Source organism: Salvelinus alpinus, chromosome 3, assembly GCF_045679555.1.
Source record: "Salvelinus alpinus chromosome 3, SLU_Salpinus.1, whole genome shotgun sequence".
Taxonomy (NCBI): Eukaryota; Metazoa; Chordata; class Actinopteri; order Salmoniformes; family Salmonidae; genus Salvelinus; species Salvelinus alpinus.
This window is the reverse complement of record NC_092088.1, coordinates 40,786,581-40,813,400: the sequence shown is the minus strand read 5'-3', so window position 1 is coordinate 40,813,400 and position 26,820 is coordinate 40,786,581. Positions and strand designations below refer to the sequence as shown.

Below are 26,820 nucleotides of genomic sequence, written 5' to 3'. Positions count from 1 at the left end.
GAAAAACAGGTTCACCAATACATTTCGTTGGTAGTCCAAAAAATATTGCATTCAGCTGGGCTGGTACATTGTTTGCTGCCTCCATTCTGGATGCACTGTTTCAGTTTCAATGATTCCATATTTTGGACAAAAAACGAAGAATAAGGCTGGGAATGTCAATACAATCAAACTAGCAAGGGCAACGATCACAAGTCAGTCATAACGTGGCTAATATGCTAGCATATCTATTCATGTAGAAAACTAAAAACACAGAGCCTAACATTCCCTAGCTAGCTAGCTAGCTGCTAGGAGCGCAGAATAACTGATGAATTTATGAATGCGCAAGACTCGCTGAATATGACCGAAGTCAGTAAACGTAGGCAAAAAAAGTTATAGTTAGTCACGAACCCTCTATATAACATGTAAACAGCCTAACCAGTACTGCTAGAGCGAGTAAAATGGTCAGTGAGATGTTCTCTAATTTGTGTCTGGAATTAGCTAGCTACTGTAGCAAGCTACCCAACCTTAACTTTTGCTTGGGTTCTTGGTTGGGACCACGCATGCATTGGTAGGCAAGCTGCAGAAGGATGAGCAGGCTGTTTGTTTATCTCATCATTTATCAGTGCAATTGACCATATCTACAGTGCATTCGGAAAATATTCAGACCCCTTCACAAGTTACAGCCTTATTCTAAAATGGATTGTAAAAAAATACTAAACTATCTTCACACAATACCCCATGATCACAAAGCGATCTAAAAAGGTGTTTAGATGTTTTTGCAAATAAATTAAATAAAAATGTAATATCTTAATTAAATAAGTATTCAGACCCTTTGCTAAGAGACTCGAAATTGAGCTAAGGTGCATCCTGTTTCCATTGATCATCCTCGAGATGTTTCTAAATTTTGATTTGAGTCCACCTGTGGTAAATTAAATTGATTGGACATGATTTGGAAAGGCACACACCTGTCTATTTAAGGTCCCACAGTTGACAGTGCATGTCAGAGCAAAAACCAAGCCATGAGGTCGAAGGAATTGACCATAAAGCTCCAAGACAGGATTGTGTTGAGGCACAAATCTGGGGAAGGGTACCAAAAAATGGCAGCAACATTAAAGATCCCCAAGAACACATTGGCCTCCATCATTCTTCAATTGAAGAAGTTTGGAACCACCAAGACTCTTCGTAGAGCTGGCCGCCCGGCCAAACTGAACAATTGGGGGAGAAGGGCCTTTGGTCAGGGAGGTGACCAAGAGCTCGATGGTCACTCTGACAGATCTCTAGAGTTCCTCTGTGGAGATGGGAGAACCTTCCAGAAGGACAACCATCTCTGCAACACTCCACCAATCAGGCCTTTATGGTAGAGTGGCCAGAGGGAAGCTTGGAGTTTGTCAAAAGGCACCTAAAGGACTCAGACCATGAGAAACAAGATTCTCTGGTCTGATGAAACCAAGATTGAACTCTTTGGCCTGAATTCCAAGCGTCACGTGACATCTGGTGGTAAGCAGGCACTGCTCATCACCTGGCCAATACCATTCCTACGGTGAAGCATGGTGGTGGCAGTATCATGCTGTGGGTATTTTGTTCAGCAGCAAGGACTGGGAGACTAGTCAGGATCGAGGGAAAGATGAACAGAGCCAAGTACAGAGAGATGCTTCAGGAAAACCTGCTCTAGAGCACTCAGGACCTCAGACTGGAGCGAAGGTTCACCTTCCAACAGGACAACAACCCTAAGCACACAGCCAAGACAACGCCAGAGTTGCTTTGGGACAAGTCTCTGAATATCCTTGAGTGGCCCAGCCAGAGCCCGGACTTGAACCCGATTGAACATCTCTGAAAATAGTTGGGCAACGACGCTCCCCATCCAACCTGACAGATTTTGAGAGGATCTGCAGAGAAGAATGGGAGAAACTCCCCAAATATAGGTGTGCCAAGCTTGTAGCATCATACCCAAGAAGACTCAAGTCTGTAATCGCTGCCAAAGGTGCTTCAACAAAACACTGAGTAAAGGGTCTGAATACTTATGTAAATGTGATATTTCAGTTTTACATTTTTATATATTGGCAAAAATGTATAAAAATAGATGGATGCGTGCATTTGGAAAGTATTCTGTACAGCACTTTGAGATATCAGCTGATGTACGAAGGGCTATATAAATACATTTGATTTGATTTGATTCAGACCCCTTCACTTTTTCCACATGTTGTTACAGCCTTATTCTAAAATGTATTAAATTGTTCTTTCCCTCATCAATTTACATTCCAGAGAGAGAGAGAGAGAGAGAGAGAGAGAGAGAGAGAGAGAGAGAGAGAGAGAGAGAGAGAGAGAGAGAGAGAGAGAGAGAGAGAGAGAGAGAGAGAGAGAGAGAGAGAGAGAGAGAGAGAGAGAGAGAGAGAGAGAGAGAGAGAGAGAGAGAGAGAGAGAGAGAGAGAGAGACCCCAATTCCTTGCAACAGTGTTGTCTTTCCCTGAGGCATTCCATCCTCACTAAACACAGAGAAAGACAAGTAATAGGTTGTGACTGCTCACTCAAGGCCAATGAGTGGGCCAATTAGTACATTAGGAAGTGTTGTGTGGATCCATGGTGTCTATGTCCAAATATGTCAATTAAAATAATGTTGCCAGCACCATCTCTGCCACTGTAGATCAAGCCCTCTGATTCAGATAGGGTCCAAGGCTCGTTTGTCATTTCTCTGGTGAGTTTGGATTTTTTAGCATGCATTTTTAAGCATGCAATGTGGTCAATGCCACACTAGCCACAGTCAATACAAAAATAAACCTAATCTTTTGTACATTTTGAACGGGTTTTAACCCTTTAACTGGCACACCAAGTAAAAAATATGTTAATTTACCCTCAGTATAGGCTATAAATGAATACTTTCTATTTGCATGACTTAAAATGTTATAAATAATGCAGTGCAAACATCTCAACCAGGCTGATGAGTTTCCTAATTAGGTAGGGTAAACAAACTTTTTAAATCATCAAAATATATATACCAGAATTTACATTTTGTCTGCTTCAGTTACTTATAATGGAAGATAGGCCTAGTTAAATGAAGACTAATAGCAAATATGAATACAATTATTATACATTTGTGTGTCGAAATATGAATATTCAAATATATGTAAATACAGTTTATATGCTTAGAATACTAGTAAAATTACATGCACTGAATAATATTGTAAAACATATTGAAGATAACAGGCATACAGTAAATAATAATATGGATATGAGGATTTTTGTATTTGCACAGACAAAATACATCCCATAACAATACTTTTCCATTGTCCATAATAGCTTAGCAATAACTTAATAGTTTTTTTTAAATTGGCAACTCAACCGCCTGGTAGAGCATATTTTTTCAACCACAACATTTTAGTAATTTCATAAATGAATATACAATTGTGTTTTATAGGTCAACAACATGTTACAACCTTGCAATTTCCCATTTTATACACAATTTATACTGAAAATGTGTGATTTTTGAGGTTCAGTTTGCACACGTTCACATCCTGTTTTTCAGCCATCTTTGAATGTGTTCAAAGAATATAGGCGTCTGATAATGAAAACCACATGATCACTTTACTAAATGGAATTGTTTGAGATGATAAAATATGCCAAACAAAAGTCATATGTTTAATTTGATTTAAAATTGATTGTCAAAATTAGCGGTGGTGGCAGTGTTTTGATGCGAGCTCCTAGATGCCAACCTCACCTACACTGGGAACTGTCTGTGTGTGTGTGTGTGTGTGTGTGTGTGTGTGTGTGTGTGTGTGTGTGTGTGTGTGTGTGTGTGTGTGTGTGTGTGTGTGTGTGTGTGTGTGTGTGCGTGTGCGTGTGCGTGTGTGTGTTTATGTCTGTGCATGTGGGCGCCTGTGTACGTGCGGGTCATTCGAGGTCACGCAGATTCATAATGGAGCGTTCCAGTGGCAGAGCTCTGTCACGAACATGGCTTTTCTATCCCAGGGCTGGAGAGAAGCCTGCCAGTCATACACATTCCTGGTAGGGTTTTGCAATAATCCAGTAAGTGAGACTACTCAGCATAGCAACAGTTTGCTGCTCACTGAATTCTGTAAGCGAATTTGACATGGTCAGGTAAAACAAGTCTTGGGGTTTTAGGAATTCATGTGAATTATCTGCACCTCTCTTGACCAATCATTTCTTTAAGTCACTCTAAAGTCGTTCTTATTTAAAGGGTTTCCCGTATGAAGTCGAATCCATCTGGATTCAGCATGTGTCTTTCCATTGGTACAAATGGGAAAGGGATTTTGAATACCATAAGCTAAAGCACCTTAAAGAAGTCATGTGCTAGAGTCTTTTAGAGCTGGTACAGATCTCTGTTAACTCATAAATAGTCCAGGTCTCTTAGATAGCGTCAAATGCTACTGGCATTACAAGTCATTGTCTGTCTGTATGCATTCATCAAGTCTCCATGTGAACTTCTGGAACTGTGACAGTGTTGAAAAGTCTACTTCAAAATAGTGAGGAATGCTCTCTGGAGTCATTAGTAAAAGCCTTTCACCTGGCTTGAACAGAGAATTATCCCCCCTGCTCTGAACCGAAGATGAAGACACAAAACAGTAGGAGAAAATGTACCACTGCACACGTTTCTTTCAAAATGTGCCCTTTATCACGCACACTCTTTGCTGAAATGACTGAGAATGAGCTGCTGTTGACTGTGAGCATACAGTAGCAAGGACACGTGCACGCCTACTAGCGTATGGAGATGAACGCATCTGCACACTTGCCCTGATATGCCTTCCTTCGGTGTTCCTTACATCACTAACAAAGCTCCAGGGCTTCTTCCATTCAGAAGAGTATTTGGATTCCAGATTATTATGCACAAACGGCAGTACTACCATGAGGGAAGGTGCGCGAATGTGTTCTTCAGTGTTCTTCTACCCTCCATCCCTGGTGAAATAATAATCTCCCTACGCCGCTAAATGCCTAACAAGAGCAATCAGTAGAGCTGCATATGGAAACTGATCTGAGCTCAGATGAGCAGAGTGAAGCGTGTAGAGAGGGAGAGGAGGGAGTTGAAGAATGCTGATGATGGAACGTTTCAAGTATTCTGACCCCTGTTGGGATCAACGTAAACCAACTGAGAACGTGTTTTTTTTTCTTCTCCCTTTTCATTTCACGTTTTTTTGGAGGCCTTTTAATCGGGTGCTTCACTTCTGCTACCCACAGCTTCTGCTACTCAGGAGGTATTGACGGTCTGAACTGGCAGACCACAGAGGCAGGATAATCAGGCGAGAACCATTAGGTATCCACTGAGGAGAGAGAGGCGCGAAATAATTTAATTTCTTCTTTCCCTGTCATTTTCTTCTTCTCAGGACGTTAGAGAACTATCTGCTCAGCGCTGAAGTAAAGGAGGGAGAGATTCTGCCTCCCACCATTCAGAAGCTGATGAAAGGGTACAACAAGTACCTCAGGCCTTTCTTTGACAGTAAGGGAAACTGCTCCAGGGAGCTCTCTGTGTGTGTGTGTGTGTGTGTGTGTCTGTCTGTCTGTCTGTCTGTCTGCCTGTCTGCCTGCCTGTCTGTCTGTCTGTCTGTCTGTCTGCCTGTCTGCCTGTCTGCCTGTCTGCCTGTCTGCCTGTCTGCCTTCCTTCCTTCCTTCCTTCCTTCCCATATTCCCATATTCATTTCAAGATAACTATATTTTGACAAGGCTATGCAGAAATGTCCCTGAGCCTTTACCTGCCAGATGGAAGCAATCTCATTCCACATGAATAGCAAAGTATGTGCATGATGAACATTTGCTAATTCTAAATACAACTAAATGCATGCTACCAACACCTGAACACACCTGGTGATTTTAGTCATAGGGGTAGGCAGTTGATATCAAGAGTTAAGCAGCTGACAAATTATGTCATTTTTCTTAGCAGTCACCATTCTCATTCATACTCAGTGTGACTAATATGGATGCTGTACGGTGGTCAACATTTCCATGCGTAGGCCTACTCAGTGTGACATCCTAATATGGATGCTGTACGGTGGTCAACATTTCCATGCGTAGGCCTACTCAGTGTGACATCCTAATATGGATGCTGTACGGTGGTCAACATTTCCATGCGTAGGCCTACTCAGTGTGACATCCTAATATGGATGCCACACAGCGTAACCCTGTAAGGACAGTGCCATGACGTATTGTAGCCTTTGATCCTCTGCACTGTTTGTAGTTCTCACAAATCCCTTGTCATTGTCTCCGTCTCAGAGAATCCCTCTAAATGTGATTGTTTTGTTTGCCTGCTGTTTGATTAATAATCAATGAGACTGAACCGACTCAGAGAAAATGTAATTCACAGAGATCAGTCCACTGCTGATCCCCATGATCCCCACACAGGAGGGCAGCTCTGCACACACGCACACACACACACACACACACACACACACACACACACACACACACACACACACACACACACACACACACACACACACACACACACACACACACACACACACACACACACACGCACACACGCACACACGCACACACGCACACACGCACACACGCACACACGCACACACGCACACTCTCTCACTCTCTCTCTACAGAGTCCCCAGTGTAGATGAGCTTGGTATGCACACACGTTTAATTGTTTATTTGAATTCCCATTAGCTGTTACAATCGCACCAGCTTCTGTTCCTGGGGTCCAGGAGTACCCACACGCATGCCTACATACAGAGTTACACACATGCACAAAGATTAGGTGACCTTGTCAAGAACAAGCAAACACAGAAATAATAGAACATTGTTATACAAGAGAGAAGGGAAGAGAGGATAATTCCCACATGTAGGGGGGCTGCACGCAACACTCTTGCTGTTGCCACTGATGTCGAGTAGTCAGGACTACGTTTCCCAAACATGCTCTTTTTTATTTTGAATAACACTCCTTTCATTATACTGCTTTATGATTCCTCATGGTGCTCTGAATCCTCTCTTTCTCCTGCAGTTTCTCTCTCTCTCTTCCTCTCTCTCTTCCTCTCTCTCTCTTCCTCTTTCTTTCTTTCTTTCTTTCTTTCTCTCTCTCTCTCCCTCTCTCTCTCTCTCTCTCTCTCTCTCTCTCTCTCTCTCTCTCTCTCTCTCTCTCTCTCTCTCTCTCTCTCTCTTCCTCGCTCTCTCTCTCTCTTCCTCTCTCTCTCTCTCTCTCTCTCTCATTAAATATGCTTTATTGACATGAAAGTACAGCTCTTACATATTTTGCTCTCTCTCTCTTTCTGTCTGCTTCTCCCTCTCTCTCTCCCCTCCTGCCCTTTCTCTGTCTGTCTGTCTCATCTCTGTAGATGGGCCAGTGACTGTGGGCATGAGTTTGGACGTTGCCAGCATTGACACCATATCAGAGATCAACATGGTGGGACAACTTTCTGTGTCATTTATGACGCATTGTACATTGTGATAAGGGTGAAAGTAGATTTAATTTCCTCCCGGTACGGGACTTACTATGATTTTTTTTTATGGGCCTAATCATAGAATTAAATATAATCTCTATTAATTCAATGGGATTTGTAATTGAACTTTTGAAAAGTATTTCCTTTTGTTGTGGCATAACCAGTCATAATGTTGTCATCTGATTGTCAAATAAATCACTTCAAAAGGACTCCTTTACTAGGCCACCCGCACACATTCATTCATCCACATATTTTCCTCCTCCAAACAGTGGTGAATGGAAAGAGACATCTCTAACACAAAACACCAACAAGTCTAATGACTCATTAGGCCAGAATTTGTGATATTAAAATACATATTACAGTCCAGTATATCCAGTATGTCATGCTATGTAATCAGCTGTTAGACATGAAGATGCACTGTAACTGCAGTACAAGCGCGCAATGCTGACCTTTGACATTGCTCCGTAGGACTACACGGCCACCATCTTCCTGCGTCAGCGCTGGACAGACGAGCGCCTGGTGTTTGAGGGGAACAAAAGCCTGAGTCTGGACGGAAGGCTTGTGGAGCTGCTCTGGGTACCAGACACCTTCATCGTAGACTCCAAAAAGTCTTTCCTCCATGACATCACTGTGGAGAACAGGCTGATCAGGATCTTCCCCAATGGAACAGTGCTCTACGCCCTGAGGTGAGTCATCTGGAGAAACACACACACACACACACACACACACACACACACACACACACACACACACACACACACACACACACACACACACACACACACACACACACACACACACACACACACACACACACACACACACACACACACACACACACACACACACACACACAGAAAGAGCCTTGGACTACACTGAACAAAAAAAGAAATGCAACATGCAACAATTTCAAAGATTTTACTGAGTTACAGTTCATATAAGGAAAGTCAATTGAAATGAATAAACGAGGCCCTAATCTATGGATTTCACATGAGTGGGAATACAGATATGCATCTGTTGGTCACATATACCTTTAAAAAAAAAGTAGGGGCGTGGATCAGAAAAGCAGTCCGTATCTGGTGTGACCACCGTTTGCCTCATGCAGCGCGACACATCTCCTTCGCCTGTGGCCTGTGGAATGTTGTCCCACTCCTCTTCAATGGATGTGAAAAGTTGGATATTGGCAGGAACTGGAACACGCTGTCGTACACGTCGGTCCAGAGCATCCCAAACATGCTCAATGGGTGACATGTCTGGAGAGTATGCAGGCCATGGAAGAACTGGGACATTTTCAGCTTCCAGGAATTGTGTACAGATCCTTGCGACATGGGGCCGTGCATTATCATGCTGAAACATGAGGTGATGGCAGCAGATTGATGGCACGGCAATATCTTTGTGCATTCAAATTACCATCAATAAAATGCAATAGAGTTGAGTAGTACTTTAAAGTATTTTTACTTAAGTACTTTACACCACTGCCCACCGGCACCATGGGGCACTCTGTTCACAACAATGACATCAGCAAACCAGCAGGTAGCCTAGTGGTTATAGCATTTGGACCAGTAACCGAAAGGTTGCTAGATGAAATCCCTGAACTGACAAGGTAAAAATCTGTCGTTCTGCCCCTGAACAAGGCAGTTAACCCACTGTTCCTAGGCCGTCATTGTAAATAAGAATTTGTTCTTAACTGACTTGCCTAGTTAAATAAAAAAACGCTCCCCCACATGGCCATCTGCCCGGTACAGTGAGCATTTGCCCACTGAAGTCGGTTATGACGCCGATTTGCAATCAGGTCAAGACTCTAGTGAGGACGACGAGCACACAGATGAGCTTCCCTGAGATGGTTTCTGACAGTTTGTGCAGAAATTCGTCAGTTGTGTAAACCCAGAATTTCATCAGCTGCCGGGTGACTGGTCACAGACGATCCCCCAGGTGAAGAAGCCTGATGTGGAGGTCCTGGGCCGCCGGTGTGGTTACACATGGTCAGAGGTTGTGAGGCCGGTTGGACGTACTACCAAATTCTCTAAAACGATGTTGGAGGTTGCTTATGGTAGATAAATTAACATTACATTCTCTGGCAACAGCTCTGGTGGACATTCCTGCAGTCAGCATGCCAATTGCACGCTCCCTCAAAACATGAGACATCTGTGGCTTTGTGCAAAACTGCATATTTTAGAGTGGGCTTTTATTGTCCCCAGCACAAGGTGCACCTGTGTAATGATTATGCTGTTTAATCAGCTTCTTGATATGCCACACCTGTCAGGTGGATGGACTATCTTGGTAAAAGAGAAATGCTCACTAACAGGGATGTCAACAAATCTGTGCATAACATTTTATGCCTTTTTGTGCATATGGAAAACTTTGGGATCGTTTATTTCAGCTCATGAAACATGGGACCAACACGTTGCATGTTGTGTTTATATTTTTATTCAGTGTAGATACTGTAAGTCCCTGCAGGATCACTAAATCAAATATTGCTCAGTGTGCTCAATAATAATTAGTAATTGGATTATCTAAAGCAGTGATTGAACAGTGCAAAGGGTTTATTTTAGGATTGAGGAGAGGGACACAAACAGCATTAGTGCCTTCAGAGGGAATACATGGGGAAACACTGAGATGGTTCTGCTGTTAACCGTTTTCTCTCATATCTCCAGGATCACCACCACTGTGGCCTGCAACATGGATCTGACCAAATATCCCATGGACAAGCAAACCTGCACTCTGCAACTGGAGAGCTGTAAGATTTCCAATTCACTTCTACATCTAGGCAGCAACGTGGCTGTTTAATAATAATAATCATTAGAATTTATTCAACTCCTATAGTGCTTTTCACGACAGAAAGAATTGCAAAGCGCTTGAAAAGCAAAACTAACAACAATCAAATAAAACAGCTATTATGATAGCGTAGGCCTGGACTGTGAGTTTCAGCTGGAGATGAACATTTTGATTATTTCAAGCCTCCAACAGAGGGAGCAACAGTCAAGAGGGAACCGCATGGCTTGAGCAGAGTGACGAGGTCAACAGGGAAAGATGAGCAAGGCAGGCAGCACGGTTCATCTTCCATTCAAGCCATCTCACCGGCACCTCCCCGCCCCCGCCATCTGACTGCGACTTCTCTGTTGTCGTTGGTCAGGGAGGTGACCAAGAACCCGATGGTCACTCTGACAGAGTTCTAGAGTTCCTCTGTGGAGATGGGAGAACCTTCCAGAAGGACAACCATCTCTGCAGCACTCCACCAATCAGGCCTTTATGGTAGAGTGGCCAGATGGAAGCCACTCCTCAGTAAAATCCACATGACAGCCCTCTTGGAGTTTGCCAAAAGGCACCTAAAGACTCATACCATGAGAAACAAGATTCTCTGGTCTGATGAAACCAAGATTGAACTAATTGGTCTGAATGTCAAGCTTTACGTCTGGAGGAAACCTGGCACCATCCCTACGGTGAAGCATGGTGGTGGCAGCATCATGCTGTGGGGATGTTTTTCAGCGGCAGGGACTGGGAGACTAGTCAGTATCGAGGCAAAGATGAATGGAGCAAAGTACAGAGAGATCCCTGATGAAAACCTGCTACAGAGAGCTCAGGACCTCAGACTGGGGCGAAGGTTCACCTTCCAACAGGACAACGACCCTAAGCACACAGCCAAGACAATGCAGGAGTGGCTTTGGGACAAGTCTCTGAATGTCCTTGAGTGGTCCAACCAGAGCTTGAGATGATCTGCAGAGAAGAATGGGAGAAACTCCTCAAATACAGGTGTGCCAAGCTTGTAGAGTCATACACAAGTAGACTCGAGGCTGTAATCGCTGCCAAAGGTGCTTCAACAAAGTACTGAGTAAAGGGTCTGAATACTTATGTAAATGTGATATTTCAGTTTTTTTTAAATACATTTGCTAAAATTTCTAAAAACCTGTTTTTGCTTTGTCATTATGGATTATTGTGTGTAGATTTAATTTAATCCATTTTAGAATAAGGCTGTAACGTAACAAAATGTGGGGAAAAATCAAGGGGTCTGAATACTTTTTGAATGCAGAAGGGAGTTGTGCTTCAAATACAGCAGTTCTGTAACATCATTAATTGAGCCTCTCGTTCTCCTTAATTGCCGGCCTCAACACGTTACTGAAAGAGATGAGCTGTATATTTTAAGCTCTGGACAGTCAATTCAGATTCAGAGTGTTTAGTAGTCATATGTACAGGGTTGCAGGTGTGATCGCAGGGTACAGTGAAAATATTAGCTTCTGAGCTCCAACATGCAGGACTAAGTTAAATAAAATAATGAAAATGGTCATAAAAAACAACTATAGAAATAGAAATAGCACTATATACATCATAACAACTATAGTATTGATTAATAAATAAATGGCCATTAGGGTGGAGGCATAGTAAAGACTTTTGAGGGGCTGTACGAGGGAATGACCATAGGTGGAGCAGCATGACCATTGAGGGCGTGTGGGAACCAAGTAAAATGAAAACAATAAAGCAGGTAGCTGACTAGCTGTGGGTATTCAGCAGCCTGATGGTCTGAGGGTAAAAACTATTGGCCATACTTCCAGTTTTTGCCATGATGCTCCTGTACTGCCTGCGTCTCAGAGATTGAAGGGGCGATGGCTTGAGTGGCTGGTGTACCTGATGGCGTTTCTGCGACACCTGGTGTTGTAGGTGTCCTGTAGAGCAGGCAGTGTGCACCCAATGAGGCGTTCGGCTGCACGTATCACCCTCTGAAGTGCCATGCGGTTTGCGGCTGTGGAGTTGCCGTACCATGCTGTGATGCAGTACGACAGTATGCTCTCGATGGTGCTCCTGTAGAACACTGTGAGGGCCCTCGGGGACAAGCAAAATTTCTTCCGAATCCTGAGGTTGAAGAATCGCTGTCGTGGCTTCTTCACCACGGTGTCAGTGTGGTTAGACCATTTCAGCTTCTCTGAGATGTGTACACGGAGGAATTTGAAGTTATTGACCACAATCAGTCCACAATCAGCTCCTTTGTTTTGCTAACGTTGAGGGAGAGGTTGTTTACCTGGCACCACGCCGTCAGAGTGCCCACCTCCTCCCTGTAGGCCGTCTCGTCGTTGTTGGTAATGAGGCCTACTACTGTTGTGTCGTCAGCAAACTTGATGATGGAGTTGTAACTGTGTGAGGCCACACAGTCGTGGGTATGCAGGGAATACAGGAGGGGATTGTTGGCAGATGCAAACAGATGATCATATTTAGGGATTGAACATAAAACGGGTTTTTGCGATTTCGTTCATGCTGGGGAACCGGTGTTCAAGTTGTGTGGTTGCAATATCAACAGACCCTTATCCCTGGTATGTCTTTGCATGCATCCTTCACGACTAAGTTTAAATTGTGTGCGGCACAATGGACATAGGCTATAATGCACAATGTCTCAGGAGAGACTGTCTGGGTTGGCAATACTCAGTAGCCTATAGAAAACCGTAGGGCCAGCAAACCTAAAACTACAGGCAGTGGTGAAAACATTTGCACACAAACAAAAAGAGGACTTCAGGGGAGTTCCTCAAGTTGGATTTCATTTGATTTAGTTGAATTGACCTTGGATATTGCAGCCCATTTGTGTAGGCTGTTAGCCAGACAAAATAGTGTCTGGATTCATCCCCAAGCCGACTACTTTTTCCTCATTGTTAGGTTATTTGATGTGTCATTTTTTTAAAAGGTTTATAACTAGCAGCTAAATACGTTATATAGCTATAGATGGTACACTGCATAATGAAACAATCCCTGGTAAGCTAGCGTTTTGAGGGTGAACTGACTTTATTATTTGGCATTAATAGACTGGTTTTACGCACGGCAACTTTCTATCCAAGCTGGGAGAGAGCACGAGGACGGCTCATGTCATGCCGGTTCAGGTAGCCTATACAGGACAGATGTTTATGAGCTGATTAGTATCCTGTTGCATCAAACATGTATTTTACAATCTGCGATGTTTGAATTTCCAACTTGAATTACTGAACAGGTCATTATTGCCACATGCCAACAGTCTAAAAATGGCAGCATTGCAACACCATGTATAGCTTCAGGAAATGTTAGGCTTCACATGAGAAAAGGATTACCAAATAGGCCAACCAATAAACATGCATCCATTAGCTAAAGCAAAGCTATACACTGAGTATACAAAACAAATTAAGAACTGCTCTTTCTGTGATACCTTATTGATGTCACTTCAATCAGTGTAGATGAAGAGGAGGAGACAGGTTAAAGAAAGATTTTTAAGCCTTGAGACAATTGAGGCATGGACTGTGTGTGTGCCATTCAGAGGGTGAATGAGCAAGATAAAATATAGAATTGCCTTGGAACGGGGTATGGTAGTAGGTGCCAAGCGCACCTGTTTATGTCAATAACGATTCATCGATTCATTAGGCATGCAGCCACATAGACATGACTACATTTCAGCACCATGGACAGCGATCGGTTTGTGTGTGGCTGTCTGGCTAACACATTCTGTGTTACATAACTGTGTTACGCCAGTGCAAGTCGTGCTAAGCTATAGCTATAGCTATATCACATGCCAACAACGAACTCAGTCAGAGGGAGCTACTGTTCCACTGATCCCACTCAATACATGTAGAGGTTAACTCAAGTCAAGTAAATTGTTTTCCTCTTTACATTACTGCCAGGCGAAATATATTCTGTGCATCCCAGACTCCCAGAGCCTTGCTTCAGCAGCACACTGAAAAGCGCCAGACTGTGAGCTTTCATTATTTTTAATGTGCTGCCAAAAATGGAACATCGCTCCCAGCTCCTCTTCACTCCCCAGGCTGCACTCCACTTCCAACAGGGAAGTTTAAAGACAAAATATTACACTGTTTAGATAGAGATGAAGGTGACAACTGTAGTGGCTACTGACAGCAGAAAAGGCCTGGAGTCAGAAGATGTTCCCAGCCATGTTTGATTGTTGCTTAATGACGAGACCACACTCACCACAGGGGAGGATGCTGTATGGATTTGGTTTTGAAGACTTTAAAAAAGTCTCTATGCAGCCATTTTAAAGATGCCCCCATCTCATTGTCTCAGTGAGTAGGATATTTTAAGAGGCAAAAGCTTTCACTTCACCAGGCTGCAGGGTAGTGCACTTTTCAGGCTTCAGAGCACTTCAAGATCCTTATGTCCTAATGTAACCGTTCACGCTCTGCTGCATAGGACTGCGGCGCCGGCGCATGCTTCAAACCCTTATTTGCACATTGCCCTGACCCGGCAGTCATGAAAATAACGAGTTCAGTCGGTAAAAGGGGCAAACGTAACAGCACTGAGGAAGTTACAACAAGAGATCCTGAGCCTCAGCAGCTTCAAAGTCTCTGTTGCTTTTCGTCAGGGTGCTCTGCATACTACGTAAAACACACTTTCCTCAATAATGTATGATTGTCATACATGTCAGGGGAGATGATGAGATGGCAGTGTAAGAGCCATGAGATCATGGGAGATCATTCTCATTTGGGCAAAAGACCGTCCTCTGTCTCTCTCCTCAGTCCTCTCTCCCCCCGACTCGCAAACCGATAAGGGGTCGAGGACTGTGTCAATTCGTTAGTAGGCAAACGGAAGAATGTCCTCCCCGTCCCGATAGCCATCCTACCGTGGAAGAGTTTTGAAATCTGCCACACACCCTTTCAATCAGCTTTTGTTTTGCCAGAGGAGAAAAACATGCACACGTTTAAAAACAATATGGTCCTTGTTGTTTTAGCAATAAAGGTCTTGCACTACTAACTTCATTTGTTTTGAGCACTTTACACATTTACTTTGGGATCCACCTCTGTAAACGCCATTTGCCTAATGATGCGCAAGTGTAGGAGGATTTTCAAGCAAGCGCATTTCCGTGTTCACTCTCTTCGCCGATGCTCCACGGTTAACTTTGACCTTTTTCATGAGGAGGCGAGAGAGAACTGAAGAGAGAAGATGCAGGACGTGAGCAAATCTAATTGATAAAAGGCCAATCAATGAGTGTTTGATCTAATGAAGCAACAGGAAATGGGGATCCTCTGTGTCCCAGTATAATGGAGATTTCTCCTCCTCCAGTCAGTCGCCTCGTAGGGCTTCTTATGCTACATCGTCCTCTGCAGGTCAATTACTGAACTACGTCTCATAATGAATCTCCAAAGGCATGATCTACGTGAGGTTAGAAAACTGTTTCCCGAGCAGACCTGGGTTCAAATACTATTTGAAATCTTTCAAATTCTTTGAGCATTTGCTTTACCCCGCCAGATGTGCCAGGTGGTTTCAGTCAGTTTCGGAGCTGTACCCAGATTATCAGGAAGAAAAACTGTCAGTACTTTTTAGCTTATACAGTAAGTAGCTTGCTCACTTTATAGCTTATACAGTAAGTAGCTTGCTCACTGTATAGCTTATACAGTAAGTAGCTTGCTCACTTTATAGCTTATACAGTAAGCAGCTTGCTCATAAGTTTTTTATACGTTGTTATAAATACAGTGTCAATATGAGGTCTTCTAAATCAAATGTAAACTGGTCTGTAGGACTATGTAAGGTACTGACATAATATAAGACCTGAAATATGGATGAATCAACTGCTGTTGTGTTAGGCAGGAAGGAAACTGTTAAAGCAGCGCTGTCCTCATTGCCGTTGTTTCCTTCTTGCCCTCTTTTTTTCCCTTCTCTCTCCCTCTCTTGAAGTAAGGCTGCATTTGCATTAGCATTTCCTATTCACTCCTGCTGGATGTCACAGTGCTTCACAATGAGCAACGGAGGGCTGTTGCTACTGTATGCTACTATTATTTAATAAAACGTTTACATTTTAAAGTTTGCCTGTGGCTGTCACACACGTACAGCTCAGTAGCCAGCTAACCTTTATTCATTGTTTTATGGATGACCGTTTGTGTTTCTATTAGATGTATAGTAAGTAGTACATGTGTGATAAAGTGTTACTGCAAAACATGTAGTCGCTTAGTGTAATAGACCCCCATTTAACTATCTCTCTCTCAATATATATATATTTACAGGGGGCTACAACACCAATGATGTGATGTTCTACTGGACCAGAGGGAACGAGTCGGTCAGTGGTTTGGACACGCTGCGTCTGGCCCAGTACACAGTAGAGGACCACTACACCTCTGCGTCTGAGGCCATCTATGAAACAGGTTCGACTTTCAACTCCTACTGTACCTCTAACGTTATCCTTTCACAAATATTTTGGGCAACTGTTTAGATTTAGTCTCTTGTGACAGTTGTTAGCCATGTTCATCTTTTAAAGGGAAGGTTCACCCACGTTACAAAATGACACATTCAGTGTCCTCACCCTGTAAGCAGTCTATGGGCAAGGTAGGACAGTAATCCATGCTTTGGTTTCATTTCCCTGACAGTGTTTCCATTTGCAATTTAGCATTTGTGGCACAAATCCCATTCAAGTCATGGTACCGATATTGCAATTTTTCGCGCATCATCCAAATCATCTGAAAGTATCAGAAATGTATTGTGAAGTTCAACAAAGTCACTTATAGATGATTTGAACATGATGCGCAAAAAAATGCTAACATCTGTACCTACCTTGTCAATAGACTTCATACAGGGTAAGAAAACCAATATGTAATTTTGTAAATTGGGTGAACTATCCCTTTAAATTGATAGTTGGTAGTAAAGGAACCCTTGGGTTCTATTAGCACACTCATTCTAATGTTTCTCTGCTGTCTCTCTCTCTCTCTCTCTCTCTCTCTCTCTCTCTCTCTCTCTCTCTCTCTCTCTCTCTCTCTCTCTCTCTCTCTCTCTCTCACAGGCCACTACCCCAAGCTGATCTTCCACTTTGAGCTGAAGAGAAGCATCCTGTACTTCATCCTGGAGACGTATGTTCCCTCTAGCCTGCTAGTGGTCCTGTCCTGGGTGTCCTTCTGGATCAGCCAGTCTTCCGTCCCCGCAAGGGTCTGCATCGGTAAACCACTGTTCCTTAAACCAGGAAGCACACCCAGCGATCAAATCCATGCCTTTCCCACCTTATCACACTCTCCTCCATGCAAACCTGCTGATCAGAAGCTATTTGGCTGTCTGAAAACGTGTAGAATGCTGGCGGTTAGAGAAAGCAGGATGTTCCACAAGTATATCACACTCCTGTTAGCCTACCTTTATATTACTGTAGTATAGAGTACACATCTAGCCTGGTGTATTAAGGCCAGGTAACTCAACTCAAGCTGAATCCTATTGGTAGTTCATCATTAATCTCTATAGTTTTGTTGTTGTTTGTGAATTGAAAGAAAAACTGGCGATCTTGACGCTTTCAAATATTGAATGACTCATCCAACCATTGTGCCGTGGTTTGTGACAGGAGTGACCACGGTTCTGACCATGACCACATTGATGATGGGTGCCAGGACGTCCCTGCCCAATGCCAACTGTTTCATCAAGGCCATCGATGTGTACCTGGGCATCTGCTTCAGCTTCATCTTCGGAGCCCTGATCGAGTACGCCGTGGCCCACTTCTGCACCCTCAACCACCCCGACGCCAACATTGTCATGGTGAGGCCTTCAGCGTTGTTATCAACAGTGGCGCGGTTATCATTGTCACGTTCGTCATCATTGTTATTGTCGCTGTAATCATCATTAGCATCGTCATTGCCGTCATTTTTATGATCTTGATCATCATCATCAGCATCATTGTTATCATCATCGTCGTTGTCGTCATCCTCATCATTATCAGAATCGTCATCAACTTTGTAATTTCTTGTCTTCTGCGATGTCGCATACACTATTAATGTAAGTATCTCGTCCTTTTTTTTCATTTCAGTCAATAGCATCAGTTGTTTGGTGCTTTAATATGTGTACTCTTCACACATCTCACTGTGCCTCACTCTCTCCCCCTGCCTCCCCTCCAGTACGGTCACCAGATGGGAGGCTTTGACGAGGAGATGAACGGCATGGTCACTACCATCGCCGCTGAAAACAATAGGGCCAAGAGGCGTAAGGAGAAAGCTGCTGCAGTCTCAGCGCCCATTGCAGAGCTGGAACTGGGCCCCTCCAGCCCCACTGGCAGCGAGCCCAAGCCCGAGGCTCCTGAGGAGCCTCTCAATCGCTGCCTCACTGTCCTGGTCCTCCTCCGCAAGTTCCTGCGCAGAGCTGCAAACTGTTTCCATGTGGAGAATCCCCACTTAATAGACAACTACTCCAGGATGACCTTCCCCCTCTCCTTTGTATTCATCAACCTCCTCTACTGGACATACTACCTGTACTTGTAACACACAGGAGTGTGTGTTTCGGTATGTGCATGTGCGTGTGTGTGTCTGAATCCGTGTGTTTCTGTTTGTAAGTGGGATCCGTTCATACTGTATGTGTTTTTTTTCCTCAAACAATGCACATGTTTACATTTACAGTCATGAGTGAGGCATAGTGTACAGTAGACCACCAACTACAGTACAACATCCCGAGGAGAATTACATGTCCATGCCACGTTTATTATACCTGATTCAGCTCATTACTGCTCTCATAACTGATGAATTTCCAGTAAGTTCTGTCCATGATGGCCTGCTGACAGATGACCTATGGCTGGTGTGGAGCAGAGGAGTGAGTGGCTGGATGCGCCGTGTAATATTTATGAATGAGCTCCTCACTGCGAAGGGAAGCATCCAGAGTACCTCTGGGTTAGGCTGGGTCCACACTTAAGCTCCGAATGGCAATATATTTATATATATGCATCTCTCTCTCTCTCGCTCTCGCTCTCTCTCTCTCTCTCTCTGTCTCTCTCTCTCTCTCTCTGTCTCTCTCATTCCCTCTCATTTTATTTCTATAAGAAATCCAGTGGCCTTGGCTCCCTCCACCACATTATGGAAATAGACTCTCAATGAACCATAAACTGTTTTATATCATTTGTCATCATAGGGCAACAACTGCCAGCACCTTAACTGGACAGGAACAATGCAATAGAATGGTAGGAATATACAGCACCTAGTGGAGTAACAGTGATATATGCAGTATTTTTTCCATTGGAGCTGGTAGATAGTATTTTGTGAGCTTTGTGATCCACGCCATCTTAATGGTGAAGCTAGTACCTTGTAGTCGATGTTTTAGGACACTGACATTTTGAACAGAGGTGAAACCGCTACTGTAACAGGATGTCATCATCAATCACCTGTTCATCATCCAGATAAGGGTTGAACTAACATCCCTCCTTGTCCTCTGTTGTGTGAGTGTTGTGTATGATGACGAATGTCATATATTCCCAATCATATTTTCACATATCAGTAATAACAAAGGACCAAAGATTTCAATTTACGTTGTAATCTTTCCATGGTTCCCTTTAGACTTTGTTCCATTCCGTATAACTACTAATACAGTACATTTTGAAATGTTGAATTATTAGTTCCCATTGAGGTGTAAAAAATCTTTCAATTAAAGTAATAGCATGCTATATCAGCATGCAAAAGGAAAACTGCAACATTTCATAGCCCTGTGCAGACAGAAACAGTCTCACACTCAATGCATGTTTGTTTATTACTTCCTTGAATATCTTAAATATTAAATTCATTTTTCTGTTACAGTGCTTTCACCCATATCCGTAAAGCCATTGACAAGCAGGTTGTCCATAGCACAAAATAACATATGACTTGTTCATGACTATGAAATACTAATTCATTCTCTTAATTAATGTACATAATGGAAGTCTATAGGTCATTATCAATAAAACGTCACAATAAGGTGCAGAGCCTTCAATTTGGCTGCTGGGGGGGCAAGGAGACCCCCAGCTCCGCTAAACCATTGACATCTACGTGCCATTTTCAAGATATTATTAAATCAATGTTATAACTATTTGGTTTTAATAGCATCTCTTCAAATAAAATAAAATCACATTTTATTGGTCACATACACATATTTAGCAGATGTTATTGCGGGTGTAGTGAAACGCTTGTGTTCCTAGCTCCAACAGTGCAGTAGTATCTAACAATTCACGACAAAAAGAGCATTGAAAAGAATAGTCAGAACTTCATGTTTCCGATTATTCCACATTTAGCTCGATCATCAGTTACACAGCCAATAACCGCATGCTTTTCATGATCAGTAAACATCAATTGATCATGTGATTTTAGATACGCGAGGGTAGCTTATCCATTAGGCATGTAGCTAGCTAGCTAAGCAAACAATGTATTATTAGCTTGCTTTGTCAGAAATAAGGCTTTTGGAAAGAGCTTGACATCGGCAAGTTCTCTTCCTGTCTATTTCCAATCTTCTGTCACCAACTGTAATGAACACGATGGGAGACAGAGAGCTGGTTTCAAGCGCAGGGCGCAGCGGGTGTTCATTTGTAAAGGACCACAGGAGGGGGCAGGTAGATGGGTCCAGGGGCAGGCAGAAGGTCATACACAGGGGGTCAAAAAAAGGCAACAGTACAGGCAGGGAAAAGGCTAGTAACGTCACCCGGGAGATCAGGCAATAGGTTGATAACAGGAAATCCGATAGGCTAAAGTACCAGCAGGGATTAGGCAAAAGGTGTCTTTAGTGAGTCAGGCCAAAACTATCATACACAGGAGGATTATTTACAGAATAAAACTGAGTTCTGAATAGAAGTGTGTCACAAAACAAACAATACCTCACAATGATGGGGTGCAAAAAACTGAACTAAATAGTGTGTGATAATGACATACAGGTGTGTGAACAGGTGATCAGAATTCAGGTGATTGGGATCTGGAGAGTGAGCTGCGTTCAGGGGATCTATGTGTTTGAGAGTGTGAGCTGGAAAGTGGTCTGTAAAGTGAGCTGCGTTCAAGGGAGCTACATGTTTGAGAGTGTGAGTTGGAAGCAGACGTTACACCACCACTATACTGTAGATGGCAAGCAAATCAAACAATATTTTGATATAGCCATCTAGTTTATTCCCTAAAAGTTAGCTTGTTAACTAGCCATATTGACGTGATCTGTTATTAGCTAGCTAGTCAATTTGATGTGGTCTATCAATCAATGTAGCCTATCATGTCTGTCGTGGTAAAGCACTCTTAAAAACAAGGTTGAAAAGGGGATGTTAGGTAACTTCGCGAGGTAGGCCTATATTGGTCTACTTACCGTTATGTTTAGCCACCTGGAAGACTTTTCTACCAGTAGCTTGCAAAGTAAACATTATCAGCTGAAAGTACATGGGCAAATGTGACCTTCTGCTGTTTGACAGGCAGAGCCCACAAAGGATGGGAAATTAACCTAAACCACTCATATTTGTCAGGTATAGTTCACTTTTATGTTATATCACTCAAATATCCAAGTAAGAGGGGCCAATATTGAGAGAGGTGAGGGTAGCCTCACAATATATCTGAAATTATTTTATTTCACCTTTATTTAACCAGGTAGGCTAGTTGAGAACAAGTTCTCATTTACAACTGCGACCTGGCCAAGATAAAGCAAAGCAGTGCGACACAAACAACAACACAGAGTTACACATGGAATAACAAACATACAGTCAATAATACAATAGAAAAAGTATATATACAGTGTGTGCAAATGAGGTAAGATAAGGCAGGTAAGGCAATGAATAGGCCATAGTGGCTAAATAATTATAATATAGCAATTAAACACTGGAGTGATAAATGTGCAGAAGATGAGTGTGCAAGTAGAGATACTGGGGTGCAAAGGAGCAAAATAAATAACAGTATGGGGATGAGGTAGTTGAATGGGCTATTTACAGATGGGCTATGTACAGGTGCAGTGATCTGTGAGCTGCTCTGACAGCTGGTACTTAAAGCTAGTGAGGGAGATATGAGTCTTCAGCTTCAGTGATTTTTGCAGTTCGTTTCAGTCATTGGCAGCAGAGAACTGGAAGGAAAGGAGGCCGAAGGAGGAATTGGCTTTGGGGGTGACCAGTGAAATATACCTGCTGAAGCGCGTGCTACGGGTGGGTGCTGCTATGGTGACCAGTGAGCTGAGATAAGGTGGGGCTTTACCTAGCAAAGACTTATAGATGACCTGGAGCCAGTGGGTTTGGCGACGAATATGAAGCGAGGGCCAGCCAACGAGAGCATACAGGTCGCAGTGGTGGGTGGTATATGGGGCGTTCGTGACAAAACGGATGGCGCTGTGATAGACTACATCCAATTTGCTGACTAGAGTGTTGGAGGCTATTTTGTAAATGACATCGCCGAAGTCAAGGATCGGTAGGATAGTCAGTTTTACGAGGGTATTTTTGGCAGCATGAGTGAAGGATTGGAGATGCTTAATGTGAGTCTGGAAGGAGAGATTACAGTCTAACCAGACACCTAGGTATTTGTAATTGTCCACATATTCTAAGACAGAACTGTCCAGAGTAGTGATGGACGGGCGGGCAGGTGTGGGCAGCGATTGGTTGAAGAGCATGCATTTAGTTTTACTTGCATTTAAGAGCAGTTGGAGGCCACGGAAGGAGAGTTGTATGGCATTGAAGCTTGTCTGGAGGATAGTTAACACAGTGTCAAAAGAAGGGCCAGAAGTATACAGAATGGTGTCGTCTGCGTAGAGGTGGATCAGAGAATCACCAGTAGCAAGAGCGACATCATTGATGTATACAGAGAAAAGAGTCGGCCCGAGAGTTGAACCCTGTGGCACCCCCAGAGAGACTGTCAGAGGTCCGGACAACAGGCCCTCCAATTTGACACACTGAACTCTGTCTGAGAAGTAGTTGGTGAACCAGGGGAGGCAGTCATTTGAGAAACCAAGGCTGTTGAGTCTCCCGATAAGAATGTGGTTATTGACAGAGTCGAAAGCTTTGGCCAGGTCGATGAAGACAGCTGCACAGTATTGTCTTTTATCGATGGCGGTTATGATATCGTTTAGGACCTTGAGCATGGCTGAGGTACACCCATGACCAGCTCTGAAACCAGATTGATTAGTGGAGAAGGTACGGTGGGATTCGAAATGGTCAGTGATCTGTTTGTTAACTTAGAAAGGCATGGTAGGATAGATATAGGTTTGTAGCAGTTTGGGTCTAGAGTGTCTCCCCCTTTGAAGAGGGGGATGACCGCAGCAGCTTTCCAATCTTTGGGGATCTCAGACGATACAAAAGAGAGAAACAGGCTAGTAAAAGGGGTTGAAACAATTTTGACGGATAATTTTAGAAAGAGAGGGTCCAGATTGTCTAGCCCGGCTGATTTGTAGGGGTCCAGATTTTGCAGCTTTCAGAAAATCAGCTACCTGGATTTGGGTGAAGGAGAAATGGGGGAGGCTTGGGCAAGTTATTCTGCCACTTTGTCTTCTTATTGTCTCGGGCTTAGGCTTATATATCACAGTGTCAAGGCACATAAACTAACAGGTTATAGAGCAAATAACGCAATTATCACAACACATAGGTTGTAATATGTTTTTTTTTCTGGCTTGGCGTCCCCGGTGATTTTACCCAAACACCGCTACTGATAGTTAACATTTATTTAACAATCCCTTGAAAACGACACACAGTTGTCAATGGTTTTAGTGGAGCTGGGAGTCTCCCTGCCCCCCAGCAGGCAAATCAAACGCTCTGCACCTTATTGTGATGTTGTATTGGTAACGACCAATATTTGCAATAATTCACCATAATGCAACATTAACTTACAAAACTTTTTGTTTTAGTCTCATTTTCGCCAAAAGGGTTTTCATATCGATTTTTCTTGTGTCTCTTTTTCTGAAATGCATTCCAATACATTTGCTCTGCTAATCATGGTCTTGCTTCAGTGAATTAAACTCCTTTTATAAATTATTATATACCCATAGTAATGAGCTACTGATGAGAATAGAAAAATATATATTAATTGTATGCTTTCTGTTTTTTTTTCTCACGATTAGCAACGTTAACTTTATTTTTCTTTATGTTTCTTTGCTTGGGGTTTCATTAGGTTGTTTGCTAGACTATGGAAGATGTGTATTGATAGTCATGCAATACAAAAGGAGGCTATCTAAAAAATATATTATAGACAACTGCCCTCAATTATACCATCACTGGGGACCAAACTTGGGTGTTACGTATATTGAACTTACTACAGTTTAGATACAAAATGATATTCTATGGTGCAAGAGCACCTTTATAAAACCAGTTTGATCTTCTCTTATAAACTGGTCTATGGTAAAGAAGAAATAAGTGCACCAGGAACTGTGCACTAAGCTAATATACGTAGATCAGTGCCAAATCCTGACAGTCAGGTTACAGTCTGTTACATGGTCATCGTGTTGGGTCACCTGATATTCCCTTAGCTACTGTAGCCAGAGACAAAATTGAGCCAAAGATTCCACTAAATCAAACCACTAAGGAAATATTCCATTTGTTTCTCGAGAATCCCACAAATTCCCATTCCCAATTCCCCTTTACGTGTGGATTCACATGAAATGTGTTTGCTATGATGTTGTCATGCTCTCCATCATCAAGCCCCTCTTTTTGGACTCCGGACTAAATGTGACTCCTCTCCCAGGACTTAACTACTACTATTGGATATATAACCGCAATGGCAGGACACATGATACACAGGACACAAGTCCAGGTACTGCAAGCCCAAGCAGAGGCAACCAACCTGACCAATGATGGTGTACTATACTACACTCCCTCCCCTACCCACTTGCTTCTGACAGACTGATTGGCCAATGCTGGAACAACCTATTTTCCTTAAATGTTTGGGACATTGTCAGGCAACGCAAAGTTCTTGGGACATCTTCCTGTAAAATGTGTTTATACTGTAACATTTGAATATAGGCATTTTATTTGCTGAAATTGTTGTAAATAGGTACTTATACAGCATGTTTATTTGATGTTTCAATATTGATTAGGGTAATAAAATATACTGGCTAAAATCTTGCAGTTTATGAAAATCTTTTTGGGCGCTACTGTATTGGGATTGTTTTGCGGTAGCTAATGAGTGTTCTTTAGCCCATGGGTAAACAGAAGTAAACTTTCAGAAGCAGAGAAGGTTTTTCCTTTCAGTCTCAGTCAGAGATGTTTGGGCAGACTTGTGCCCTCTTTAGCTCTGAGAACTTAGGCAGTCCTATCCGGGCTCCAGCCCTGACTGGTTTCGACTCAGCAGGATCGTGAGACTTTGGGAAATCTGAGACCGCTGTATAAGTCATGTTAGACCACCAGAATACAAGGCAGGAGTCAGTTGAGCTATTTTTCAAAAATCAACACTAAAGTATGAATACAATTCAGAAAAAAAACACAACACAAAAAACTATAGGGGTGCCTAATCAAATGCTATAGGAATCATTGCAGCATTATCACAGTTTGTACCACTCACATCTATGCGAGTTAAAAGGTTAAATCACAGATTGAATGCAATATTTCTCAGTTCATCCTTAGATCATAGCTAGATTTGCCTGATGCAATATGCGTTGTATCTCTGCCTCTGCTCCAACAGAATTCGAACACAAAGTAATGTGGAATTTATGCCAGCTGACAGCACTGTTTGTGACAGCTGGTAGCACTGCAGATGAACAGATATACTCGTTATCTATGTAATAACTATTGAAGACAGTCAAATATCACATGTCTATATTCAGAAGTTAGAATGAGGGTTTGTGAAGCCTTTACATTGAGCTTATCACACTATCACACTATCACATAAGAACAAATGAGTACCATACTTTTAGAGGCATGTTTCACACTGTCCAAACAATTGCAAAGGCTGTCGGAGTCAAGGGCATATTAACACAGTCAGAAAAAATACAACAGTTTTACAGAGGAGAAGCATGAGTCTGAGAAACGGTGTGCCGTCCAATTATCTTCTTCACAGTCCATGGGGTAACAATACTGGCTTAATCAAATGTACAATGCCCATGAGTTCTGGGCTATGAATAGTGAAATTCTAGCAGCACGAATAAATGTCTATTGTGGTTATTGAGGGAAGGTAACTTTGTTAGGCATGTTTTGAATAGATTTTTGGTTTGTGTGTGTGTGTGTGTCTGTGTGTGTTCACGCACAATAATGCAAATAAAATTTTGGCATACATTTCTATTGTGAATGTCATTTTTTATGTAAACGAATGCCCTGCGCCTTGAAGGGTATTTATTGACAAGCCAGACTGTAACGGCTGTCATCCTCTTCTTCCTCTGAAGAGGTGTAGCAAGGATCGGACCAATACGCAGCGTGGTAGGTGTCCATGTTTTAATAGGGAAAACTGAACATGAACACAAATACAAAAAACAATAAACGTGAACAAACCGAAACAGTCCCGTGTGGCACAAACACTGACACAGGAAACAATCACCCACCAAATACCCAAAGAACATGGCTGCCTAAATATGGTTCCCAATCAGAGCCAACGATAAACACCTGCCTCTAATTGAGAACCAATATATGCAACCATAGACTTACATAAACACATATAATGAACACAACCTCATAAATCTACAAAAACCCCTAGACAGTACAAACACCCTAGACGAGACAAAAACATACAAACCACCCTCGTCACACCCTGACCTAACCAAAATAATAAAGAGAACAAAGATAACTAAGGCCAGGGCGTGACACAGACAGTCAATCTCTGCTTCCGTATACTGGCCAATCACCTCACAAATGTTTTGATTTTTTATTGTC

At 42.8% G+C, this 26,820-nt stretch overlaps 1 protein-coding gene across 1 annotated transcript in view; it reads left to right on the top strand.

Annotated features, from left to right (window-relative positions):
• LOC139570723 (gamma-aminobutyric acid receptor subunit pi-like) overlaps nt 1-26,232 on the top strand; it is a 120,848-nt gene extending 94,616 nt beyond the window's left edge. Inside the window, exons 3-11 of the mRNA XM_071392856.1 lie at nt 5,313-5,425; nt 7,269-7,336; nt 7,842-8,059; nt 10,028-10,110; nt 16,331-16,468; nt 17,101-17,253; nt 17,644-17,834; nt 18,191-25,195; nt 25,265-26,232. Coding sequence (XP_071248957.1) covers nt 5,313-5,425; nt 7,269-7,336; nt 7,842-8,059; nt 10,028-10,110; nt 16,331-16,468; nt 17,101-17,253; nt 17,644-17,834; nt 18,191-18,550 — 1,324 coding nt within the window. The 3' untranslated portion in view covers nt 18,551-25,195; nt 25,265-26,232. The remainder of the gene's footprint in view (nt 1-5,312; nt 5,426-7,268; nt 7,337-7,841; nt 8,060-10,027; nt 10,111-16,330; nt 16,469-17,100; nt 17,254-17,643; nt 17,835-18,190; nt 25,196-25,264) is intronic.
• Nucleotides 26,233-26,820: the final 588 nt, after the last annotated feature.